We start from the raw sequence: 12,665 nt of genomic DNA, 5'->3' as shown, positions 1-12,665 counted from the left end.
ATTAGTGAGGTTAAATTCTACCTTGTTGTGTTGAGCCTCCACTACTGCTGTCGGCAGGATTATGGCGCCCTCTGTGGTCCTTTCTTGCAGCACTTTGACTGCTTCCAGCTGACTGCTCAGATGACCCGCTGTGACTGCACGGAGGCCTCATCTCAGACGCGTTGGTGGGCATGATCAATGTAGTGGATGCATAGGGCTCTGTCACATGTGGTGGTAAGGAGTTACTGACGGTAAGTTTTTCCTTGGTGTGTTCTGGACATCTAGGCATTGGCAAGGTTAGTGCTGAATGAGGACCATGCACCACATCACCTGCATACACATCATCTTCATCATCATCATCTGCATTATCAACCACAGCGTACACTGGTCCACCACTTCTACATGAGATAAACAACACAAAGTCAAAGCTTGTCAGTACAAACATCCTTCACTTCTTACATTTATTCTCAAACAATATAGCACTGTTCAAGTTAAGTTCACAAAGCTAAATTAAAAGTGGCATACCAAGAATAACTCCCCCTCCCCACTGCCGGGGAGGCAATATGGTCAAAGTAATGGCATATTTAGGCAATGGATATTTCAATAATGAGGGCACCTGAATGTTCCACTGTCCCAAAAAAGGTATAAAATGGGCTTAGACACAGTTCCCAAACTTTCTGTGAATATCAACATTCCATTCATACTCATGTAAGTCTTAACACTTCAAATGCTTCTTCAATCTTTATGTACCAAGTCAGGACAACCTTGACCTTGTGACTTGACTTCTGCACCACCTTCCATGTACATATTTCAGCATCTACTAGCACTGTATATTCACTCCCTGCCCAACACAAGTTCCCTCTCAATGCTGACAAGCAGAAAGGATGGGGCTGCATCATATAGTCAGTACCCATGCCAGTATAAAGTTACAAATTTTCCTGAGTGGACTTCATGCCAATCGCATGGAAACATGTGCGCACACACAGTGTATCACCTGAGGGAACCACTACTAGGTATAACAGATCCCTGCCTTGTCTATACACACAGCATACATGTAGATACCGTATCTAGTCACAACTACTTTTACTGAAAATGGCATTTGATACAAATTACAATGATTTCATAACACTTCTGATTACTTTACAAATATGGCTGCCCAAATGAAAATTTGCTACTTTGTTGTAAACGTTTAAAGCGAGTTGCAGGTACTTTGCTCAATAATGAGCCAGCTCAGTATTTCAAAAATGCATGGTAAAGTAAGTGGGCAAGTTGGTTCATAAGCGCACTGATAGGGTACCTCATGTGCATGTACATGTATTGCTGTTCTGCATTTGACCTCAAGACGCGACTCAGCCATGCATAGTTGGAACACCAAAGTGGATCATTGTGAAAATGACAAAGTGTCATCGTATATTATTGTACAAAGGCTGTAGTTGCACCATTGAACTACTGTGGGAAATCTTTCCTCTTTCCGTACGACTGTATTTTCACTCTATTGTCCACATACATGCATTAAATTTTCACAAATCCATTAATCCTTGCACCTGTGATGTGCAACAAAATGCACAAGGCCTACAGTATGTATGAACAGGTGTTTTCAGGTAATATCAGATAATAAAGACAAATGCCTTGCCCCAGCAAGTTATTAAAGTTTTCGGGGAAGAAATTATATCAGCTTGACATTGACTAATTCATGACTGTGATTCTGTCTGAGTGCCACATCACAATCATGTTCACAGAGTGATAATGCATTATGCAGCAAAAAATGAATCTATACACTCTGTATAACTTGGTAGACTTATATGATAGGAGACATATGATTTGAATAATGTGCAGGTATGGCTTAGGTCATGTATGTGGATAAACTGGGGGAAAAATGAGAATGATGAATTGCTTTTACTGGCTGGGAAAACTCTTGGGAACTCCTGGTGATGTGTCATCAGATACTGCATTGCAGATTACCTTTATTCTCATTTTGGTCGGAATGATTTATCTTATGAATTATCAATGTGCTGAAGTGTTTGACATGAACACTTAACAACAATTTCTATTTGAAGTTTTGTGGCCATACGTCAGTGACTGTTTAATATTTTATTCGGGGGGGGTTTGCATATGAGACAATTTCTATGCCATTACATGACTCTCATTTCCAAACTGGTTCTTTTTTGAAGGTTGTGCAAATAAACAGTATGATCAGATTTTGTTGAGATTTAAGATCATCTGTCCATTGTATCTATGTGTTATCTATGGGCTGCTTGGCCATTGTAGGTCTGGTTATTTTGGACAGCTGTTGGTTACTGAAATGATAATTCAACAAGATACAATTACAAACCAAATTAAAAATGCAACTACAAAGTTGTTAATGTGTTTCAAATAAATGCAAGTCATGATGTAATTATGAAGTTGCAGCGTGTGACATGAAGACAAGACTACCCACCCGTAGCATGAGTGACTGGGTGGACACTGGTGACATCGTCTCCCATTAGAACCAGGTTGTTGTGTATCATATTGCCTCAAGGTACCGGACTCAGGATCTGTAACCAACACACAATACATCCATTCATCGCTGCATTAATTCATGAGAAATTACTCATCGGAACACGAAGGTATGCAACCTATGGTATGCATCATAAGACAACATCAACAACACAGCTAACACAAATGCTGTTGCTACTAAAATCAATTCCAACAGTTTGATGCTTTGATCTTAGCAGATACTTTCTCAAGGCAAATTGGCAAACTCGAACTCCCAAACAAGCTGATTACATGTGCAAGATGATAAAAAACAATTGATAGCAAAATCCAACGCAATTCATACAATGCTCAAATGAAATAGAGTGAAATTTGCCACTGGGATGTCGATGTTGAACTTCGTTTTCAAAAAAGTTAAGAAAATTACAATATGTAAACGAAAACAGGTAATGAAATGACAAAGTGCAATTGCAGTGTGCAGCTGAGCATGGGATAACATCAAATTTACTATTTCTTTTCTGAATCTGCTCCATTCTGTGTTATGTAAAAAACAACTGGAGCTAGTGATTATGCAGAAAGCATCAGAACACACAGTAACTGCCAGGAAACTCACTGAGCTAGCAAACTTCAACACTGCTGGTACCTACTGGCACACTCAGCTTCAGTCATATAGGAAAGTTTTTTTATTGGGTTCTGCTTAAGCTTCAGTTTAATGAATTGAGTGCTCTGAATTGAGATTATTTGGCTCAGCGTTCTTGTGTTTTCTTGTTGGGAAGGATCATAGGATCTAATGCAAAACAAAGTCTGTTTTTTTTCTTTTGGTTCCAACAGTAAATGCTTCAGCCTATTTGTGGGTCTTGCGATGAAATAGAAGCTGTAAGAAAGCCCAGATTTGGAAATGGCCCTGGTGCTTAATGGGGCAAGATTAGTGGTAGTTAGGTCTAAAAATGGTCAAAAATTCAATCTCTTGAGCTTTGTCTCGGAAAAAAATTAAAGTCGTTACACTGTTTTACAATTAAATTTATTATGAATGAATACGGTATGAATACCTAAGTTTACATGCGATTGCATACAGTACTATCTTACACTCCTGTGCATTGCCATGTAATATGCAACATACTAGTACCAATAATTACCCCACTTGTGCAAGTGAAACACAGAATAATGTAGCGTCTGCATTAGATGTACTGCTTTTTCTACACTCCATCAAGCCAACTTATTGCAAATTAAAAATTGAACATTCATGCAGCACACAAAACCAGGCATTATTAAAAAGACAGTTTGTCGAGTATTGAAATTTTCAACATGTCGCATTCAAGTAAACATTCTCCACCTCAACACACCTGCATCGATAGACCTTTTTGGATTCAATTAAAACTAAGAGTGAATTGAGGAAACGTCTATATGCAAATGCATGTTTAATCAACATTAGATCAAAACGTAACACTTTTTTACAATTTGAATATGATGCAGTTCTACATGGGTTTAGAACAGCACAATGCGCAGAATTCAGTGTGATGCTAAGTGTAATAAGGGCCATGCGGTAGGGTATAATACTACAGACCTGTTACCATGGATTAACTAGCCAGAGAATGCAAATTTGCTTGAAGATAAATAATGCAAGCTTGTCATGAATCAACACAGCTTGTGAGGAATACTGCTTAGAATGAAGAGAGGGGCCGGATAGTGAATGTTAACAACTGATGATTCTTAGTTCTTGCCAAATTATACCAACCACAAACAAAGGATACTGTACTTAACTCATTGCAGCTTAGAACAGAAGACATCTGATGGTCCAGAAATTCAGTTTACACAAAAGCAAAGCCTAAAAAGCTCAGCAATGTCTCTTTTAAGCTGTAGCAAGGGTTCATAAATTAAAGTCAATTGTTCCTGGGTATGTGCAAGAAAGGAAGTACAAACTAGAGAACTAATGCATCAACAGAAACAACAGAAATTCTTCTGAGGAACCACTGTTATTGTCACTGCCATGCAGGGTTGCTGAAAATTTGAAGTAGGTCAAAATACAACTGTAAGTACAGGCAAATGGGAAATGGGTAATCAAATGTCAAGTTACTCTTGAGAATGAATGAGTTTTTATAGATGAGGATAAATGAAGTTAGCGCACCATAAGCTTCCAGTAGCCAGTATGCAGTATTGTTAGGCTGCAAGTATTCTGCTCTGTTGAGTGAGGATGAAGCTGAGCCAATAGGCACACAAGGCCTGTTACCATGGTGATCAGATGTATCTGACAATAGACCGACAGTTGAAGGTAGAGGGCGCTGTGATGGATTGACCCAGCCTTGGCTTCTCTGTAAACTGCTTTGTACGCTGCTGTGGTTGCTAGATACAAACTGACCAGAACTGCCGATCCCCCTGAAGAAAAAATGATCAATAACTTGGGATAGTGCAAGATTGTTGTACACTTTTTAATATGAAACGGTTTGATTACAATTTACTTTCTATGTAAATCATTGTTCCATGCCTCAAGTTTGTTGGTGAGATTCGAGAAACTAGAGAGAAATGCTTCTCTTATCTAATAAGTAGACGATTGGCTTTTCAAATCCAATAATACGAGCAATTCACAACACACGATGCAATGTGCATGTAGGGAGAGTCTGTTTGTAGGTACCTTCAGAGCATTGAGATACAGAGGCTGTTTTGTGTAGATTTTAGTCTTTGTATAACAAAGAATTAGATTGAACTTTTCTCAGGAAAAAAGAGCGCTTTAATATTTTTATGTTTCTGAGTGGTTTGAAACTAAAGACGAATGTATTATTGATTGTTGAACAATGTGCATGAAGGAATTGAAACCGGAACTGGAGAATTAGCCTGTTTAACCCTAAAAGAGCCGGGGGGCAGTATATCCCCCCCCCATCCATCGTAAAATGTGGCTAGCCAGTGATTTCCATGCATGAAATGGTTATTCCCTGCCATTGCCAGGTAATTACGACCCTTATATGATCTCAAACTTCACAGGCCAGAGGTCATACATGTACTTACATATTATGTGCTGCTGCTGCATTGTCCCTGCTGATTGGTCCTGTCAGAAAATGAATCAACACTACTGTTAGGTATGCTCTAATTGAATGAAATTATTGGACATTTATCATTAGAGGTTCTTCAGTTTGTATGTTGTTAATAGCCAAATTATGTTAAGTTTGCTGTATCCTGTGATGTCTTCCAATAGCACTTTATAAGAACACACAACCACACATGCATTCATGTACTTGTTCCCAAGTCGTGGGGACTAAACACATTGCTTAATCATTATTGTTGGGACCAACAGCATTACCCAGACAGAACACTTTGTCAGTAAGTGACATACTTCATTTCAAAATTTCAATATACCACATGCTCCTGTTCCATCATGTAACTCCTACAACCATGAGAGACTACCCAGGGGACCCCATGAAGAGACAAGTCACCGAAGCTGTCCTTATGAGAGAATTCAAACCTGAACTAAACCGCAAAGACGCATGGTGTAACTCGTGCGACTCATCCAAACCCTGTACGTGTCCATTGCCAGGGCACACACTAATTGCACACGACAACATGCACACACACAGTAGAGGAACATAAAGCTGCGTCATCAAAGGATTAAGAACCACCGAAGAAGCCTCGGAGTAGAGGCGAAATATTTGAACAAAGGTAAACAACTAAGGTCTGCATCTACCATAAGTATGAGCAACTTCATAAGGATATCAACAGTAGGCCTTAAAACATTGAATCCATTTATTATAATTCTACAAGAGAACTGATCAATGCTGCATTTATTAGATAACAATCTTACCTTTACTGATGGTACCAGCTAGTTTATATTGCTTACGTCTCCTCCAGACAAACACAATGATACACAGTAAAATCAAGAGGAAGAAGACAGCTAAACTAGCAATGAACCAGGGCTGGGTGACAATACTACCAGAGTCATCACCGTCATCCTCCCAATCAAGTCCGTCTCCTCCACCTAAACCGCCCGGAGTAATATGACAAATCACAATACAATAATCAACAAAAAATGGCTACAGAATTGTCACATCTCACATCAACCAGTTAGGGAGCTGACTGTATAACGTTTTGCATGATAACCAATTCCAGTGTAGTGCCTGACTGCTGCAATGAGAAGGATGAAAAATGAAAATGTGATAAATCTGCTGAATGTTTAATGAATTTCAACGACTTGGTAAAGGTTGATCCACATTTCACTGGTTATTCTGGGCAATACTCTCTCTTGTTGCAGGAGCATCTGGGAACACTGATTATAAATAGGGAGATTACATTCCAATCCCAGCTACTTTGCAACATTTGAAATTTACTCAAAGTGAATGTAACCAGTTCACCTTTGTGGTTTTTTAAAAGAGAATTGCAAATTAGCATACTATATTCCTCCATTTATAAAAAAATCAACATGGTTGATGAAAGAAAAGTTTCAAAGCAGTTATCTACAGAACCCTAATAGAGTCTACAAAGACACCATGTTACAGGAAATAAATGACATCTTTACTATTCATTTTCACTGGCCATTAAAATAAATATTAAATGATAGTAGCTGGGCTCTACCTTCCTCAATCCTGCAAAAGCCTTACAAACCTACTGTTAGATTTTGAAGGATGTGAGAGGATAAGGCTTAACACGGTAACATACCTTGGGTGATTTGGACACGTATTACAGAACTGGAAGGCCCTTCGCCTGCTGTAGTAAATGCAGCTACACTCAACTTGTACACCTCGCCTACCAACAGCCTAGTCACACGCACTGACAATTGACCAGCTTCAGTGGTCACATTTTTGTGTAGTGCTGCCGTATATGCAAGGCAATACACATTATAGCCAGCAATGACTCCTTGCACTGTGCTTGCAAGGGGAGGGTTCCAGGTAACTAGAATGGCAGCTGTTCCATTGTTTACCACCTGGACATTGCGTGGAGCAGAAGTGGGCACTGGTATCAAAGACAAAAATTGAAACACAAGAATATAAGTGATTTGCTGATGAATTATGTGTGATTTGGACAACTTTCTACAAGTTCTTTTTTTGGATAGACACAACTGTTGAAGAATTACTAGGCCACTTCTGAAAACTGGCTTAATCTCCTGCTTAGGTACTGTGCTAGAGTCCTGGATTTGAGGTCACTTGTGGAGCAAATCTGGTTCAATATAAAGCCAACTGCTTTGTCACAGTTTTTCACACAGAATACAGAAAACAAAATACTAGAGTTTTAGTTTTTCTTTTGGTGCTGATATTATTGTACCACAAATATTTCCTCAGTCAATGACTACGCCACTGCTAGAGACCAAACTGAGCCTTGAAGGAGACACTGGCTTGAACAGTGCTCAACAGCAGCTTACACCTGTTCATTAGCACATGGACAAATAACTATTGCATGAATTGTCCATAATGCAAAACGCATTTATGTCTTTTTTCCCATCTGATATGACCATGAACATCTTGATACACAGCAAAGGATCAGCAGGCACATGAATTCAGCTTCAGTTCATAAATATGCATGGGGCACAGTAACGTGCAAGAACAGACAGAAATGGGTTGACTGACCACCAGACTGTGTCCTAGCATCTTGATGGGGACTTTCAGGTCCCAGGTAGAGCCCATTGAAGGGTTGTATTGTGACTCTGTACCATGTCCATGGAGTCAGGCCTGTCAACAGCTTAATGTTAGATCCAGTCACTGTCTGAATGATCATATCATGGCTGTCTTGCACACTATACTTGATGTGGTAGCCGTCAATGTATGGTTCATTCTTGCTGACCTAGGAATCAATGCAAATAACACCAATGCAGAATGAGGCCAGTGTGTGCTTGGAAGAAGTAACTAATGAGTGTTCGCATGAAAGACAAAAAACCAACATTAAGCATATCCTCAAAAAGGTAATATACTGTCAATGTACAACTTAAGAGCAAAAAAATTTCAAACTCATAAACTTAAAAATACACAATGCTACAATGCAAGAGCGGTTAAAATCTTAGGTTAAAGGATGCTTTGCTTTGGACATCTGCAATCCTTCGTTGTCCATATTGTGGCTGAGTCTGAATACAGTAGTGTGGTTTTGCCATTGGCCTACCACAGAAGAATGGCCATATCATTGGCATACCACAGTGAGTGACCATACCAAAGGCATACCACAGTGAGTGGCCATACCAAAGGCATACCACAGTGAATGGCCATATCATTGGCATACCACAGTGAGTGACCATACCAAAGGCATACCACAGTGAGTGGCCATACCAAAGGCATACCACAGTGAATGGCTGTACCATAGGCATACCACAGTGAACGGCCATATCATTGGCATACCACAGTGAATGGCCATACCACTGGCATACCACAGTGAGTGGCCATACCATTGGCATACCACAGTGAATGGCCATACCACTGGCATACCACAGTGAGTGGCCATACCATTGGCATACCACAGTGAATGGCCATACCACTGGCATACCACAGTGAGTGGCCAAACCATTGGCATACCACAGAGAATGGCCATACCAGTGGCCAACAACTTAGATGACACCCCATATCAGGGATGGAGGGTTGAACATAAGTGAATCAAATCATTTGACTCCTGCCAATCTAACAGTAGCATTTCTAATTACATTTTCTAATTCATACTTATCAAAACTTGTACACCATACTTAATTGAATGAGTTTTTCCTTTATTATCACTGCAACTGTTGTGGATAGCACTATTGAAGGAAAGATCAAGTTTCTGCATGAACTGCAAAACACCTGTACCTACATGTACGTAATACGTAAATGCAACCCCACACCAGGCACAAAGGTTCGGCATTAGGTCATCTATAGTGCAACATACCCTCCATGTGATCTTGAGTGAGGTAGAGCCAATAGGCTCTATACTAACTATAGTTGTTCCACATGTGTTGAGTTTGCCTTGCAGTACAGGATTGTCAATGAGTGACTCAGGCAGCTCATCACCTACACATATGTAAATAAAACACAAAGTCAAAGATAGGTTTTTCAAACTGCTATACAATTAAGTGCAAAATTATTTGAACACCGCATAGTTTAGGTGTAGTGTGCACGGACAAGTATTTTAGTTCCTTGTGATGAAATGGCAATCAGTACCGTATACTTCAAAATTAATGCAAAAAAACGATCACCAATTAGAATAACTGCTTTTGTTGTGATGGGCCCTAAGCACGTTTAGATTGACAGTGAAGCTACACTAGCAAACTTCAGCCACTTAAATGGCAAATACTATTCCAATTCCATTCTGTTCCATGACATAAATTATGCAATCCCCACTGTGCAAGTTACCTTTGAGCAAGGTTCTGTGAAATTGCTACAGAGCAAACTTGAGTTAACTTCTTTGTTGACAAGAGAGATTACAGCTCTTCATACAGCCCTACCTTGACTATGAGTGTCAACATCAACAGGATCAGACTCAGGTCCATTCAGTCCAGAGTTGAATGGCTGTACAGTGATGGTATAGCCTGTATTAGGAGTCAATCCTGTAATAATCTTATTGGTTGAGCCAAGGACTGTCTGCATGGTGAATCCATTAGTGTCAGATGCCGCAAAGTACTTCAGGTGATAGCCTTCAATAAATTCATGATGCTGCCTCACCTAGAAATGGATCATAACCAACAAACATGCAGTCCAATAAAAAAAATCAATCCCACCAAGCTATCCCAAATAATTGAGGGGTATATATTGATGGACTGTACCTTCCACAATCTTGCAAAAAGCTTCAAAACATATCAGCAGAAATGGATAAATGTGAAAAGGTTAGGTTTAATAAAAGAATCATGAGCCCATATTAAGGTCTAAACAATCCATGGTAAGCACTCACTGTAAGACTTATAAAAACTTTGGTTCTGCATGGTGTTTTCCGAGAATAGTGATTGCTTAAAAAATGTCAATGTCTCAAATAGTCATCAATTGAGACCATGAGGTTAGCCCAGGCCAGTAGGCTGAAACAAAGTCAGAATCAATACATGAATAAGAGTCCACTTACCTCCCATAGAACCTTGACAGCTGTTGGGCTCAACACCATAGCATTAGTGATATCCACTCTTGCCTTCTGTAACCACTCCTCAATCAAAGTAGACTGCTCTGACGGAATTGCTGACAGAACATCTATTTAGAATCATCAAAATACAGACGAATTCTTCAAAACTTCTTTTCTAAGGGAGATCTATACTTGGCCATTAAGTCCAGAACGAGCGATATTGTGACTTTCTTAAGACTGGCTGTGCTACTGGAAATGGCCAAATGCGGAACAATGACATCAACACAGAACCACGATGAATGCCACAAACATGAACAAGGAATAATATTTGCACATTAACCTCTTTACCTCTGGTTGTGATTGGTTGAGATATGGGACCAGGTGGGCCAATACCTCGATCATTCACTGCTCTGACTAGGAACAGGTAGGTAGTTCCTGGTCGTAATTGTTGAACCAGACACGTCTGTCCCATGCAGGGAGCGGGCACAATCTGCCACTCTGTAATCAAGTGAATATGCATGGTCTTCAGTGAAAACAGTTCCAGATATGCACATCTAGGATTTTAATTCTGAAATTCAAATTCACCAAACAAGTTTAGAATTTAGTTGGAAAACCCAAGACATAAGCTTTAATATAGTGTATGTTGGATATCCACAGCATGTACCACTCAATGGATCATTACCAGAACAAAGTCTGAAAAAGGTTAAGTTTTTGACAGCAGTTGCTACTGCTTTGTTGACCACAAGCTATCCCACTGGTGACAAACTAATTGAATAGACTGAAAATCAAACATACAAATACAGACTGATTTGAAGTGATATAGCTTCACTGACCCGAGGCCACTTCATGACTGAAGTATTCCAGTCTGTAATGAGTGATAGGTGAGAGAGGAGGGCTGGTTCTACTTGGCGGTAACCAACTCAGAGTCAATGATGTCCTGGTTATATTACTAGCTGTTGGCTGTCCAGGAGAAGCAGGCAGTTCATGAATGTTGGGAGCTTGCAATACAGGGATGTCTGATGCTTCACTTCGCTCTGTACAAATGTTAACAGAAATTAAACGTAAAATTACACTTCACACAAATTAATGCAACACAGCGTGTCTTTTATTGGCCAATGATGAACACAGTTAACTAACATATATAGACCTGGAGGTTACTTCTGGGCCTCTGACCACGCAAAACTGACAACCTTGTGTTAGGAAATTACCATTATCTTACAATACGGAGTAAAGAGTAAATCACAGTTTATTATTATGAATTGCACTAGTTCCCCCCACGCCATGCCATTGCTGAAGGTGTGATGGAAATGCAGCAACCACTAGATGCATCCCAACCAACACAGCATTGTTACACTTCACATGTGCATCTCTGCTACAGCTGCACTTTGTTAAAAAAAGGATGTTGGAGAAAGATTTTTGTGAGGCAATTCACAAAACTTGATCTCTTGCCTAAGTATTCATTTTTTTTGTGTTCAAGAATTTAATTTGAGGTTCTGTTGATCTTATTCTCGTACTTGAAGCTAGCATGTTTCCACAAAATTTCCAGCCTTGGTGACAGTTGTGTAAAATGTCCCTAATTCTTCAGAACTGTACATACCAGTAATTTCTACACTGATTCAGGCAAGTGAACAAGATTCTCACTCCCTACTTTCTGGGGAGTGGATGGAGAACAAAGATGGCAGATATAGGCACATACCGTAACTTAATGTTGGTTCTGTTACACAAAATAGAAAACACTCACAATAAGGAAAATGTGAGATGGTAAATCTTTTCATTTGGTGTCAAAATGGCTACTGCTATTTGGACCTTCAGCGCAGCTGCACTCCTTTTGCACTTCGGCGTTCGTAATCAACAACCCAACAACACTGTGAGTCCCATGGGAATGGGGTTTTGAATATGCCCAAAACGTCTAACCACGCTTTTGCAACACTTTATCATGCGCATGATGAAGTGCACAATAGTATCTGTATCCCGACAAACACAATAAAGTGAGAGAAAAAAGTGAAACCAGACTTTTTACTTGTAGGCAATAGATTAGGCACTACTATAGTTTTAATCATTGATCTCCACGATTAAGTCTTTATAATGGTTTTAATGCACACAGTACAGAGCCTGTATCCTGCATGACTTTATCCTGTTATAAATGTACATGAAACACGGAGCCACACAATATTCTTCGTTTGTTATGGCATGCCACCAAAGTGGCAATCAGCACATTTTTCGCAGGTGCCATA

General features: G+C 39.7%; 1 protein-coding gene across 11 annotated transcripts in view; it reads right to left on the bottom strand.

Moving 5' to 3' along the window:
* Positions 1–12,665, bottom strand: part of LOC110982036 (roundabout homolog 2-like) — a 118,442-nt gene that overhangs the window by 9,766 nt on the left and 96,011 nt on the right. For 10 of the 11 annotated variants that reach the window (XM_087141860.1, XM_087141858.1, XM_087141855.1 and 7 more), the window contains 12 exons: positions 11,265–11,465; positions 10,780–10,929; positions 10,438–10,559; positions 9,830–10,046; positions 9,274–9,395; positions 7,998–8,211; positions 7,093–7,386; positions 6,242–6,415; positions 5,452–5,491; positions 4,577–4,824; positions 2,417–2,513; positions 22–377 (listed from right to left, as the gene is read on the bottom strand). In XM_087141860.1, the coding sequence (XP_086997986.1) occupies positions 22–377; positions 2,417–2,513; positions 4,577–4,824; positions 5,452–5,491; positions 6,242–6,415; positions 7,093–7,386; positions 7,998–8,211; positions 9,274–9,395; positions 9,830–10,046; positions 10,438–10,559; positions 10,780–10,929; positions 11,265–11,465 (2,235 nt within the window). The remainder of the gene's footprint in view (positions 1–21; positions 378–2,416; positions 2,514–4,576; positions 4,825–5,451; positions 5,492–6,241; positions 6,416–7,092; positions 7,387–7,997; positions 8,212–9,273; positions 9,396–9,829; positions 10,047–10,437; positions 10,560–10,779; positions 10,930–11,264; positions 11,466–12,665) is intronic. The other variant, XM_087141861.1, reaches the window with a different exon arrangement.

This window comes from Acanthaster planci, linkage group LG10 (assembly GCF_054643075.1).
Source record: "Acanthaster planci isolate LZ-2023a linkage group LG10, COTS_SCS, whole genome shotgun sequence".
NCBI lineage: Eukaryota > Metazoa > Echinodermata > Asteroidea > Valvatida > Acanthasteridae > Acanthaster > Acanthaster planci.
This window is presented reverse-complemented; position numbering and strand designations above follow the sequence as displayed.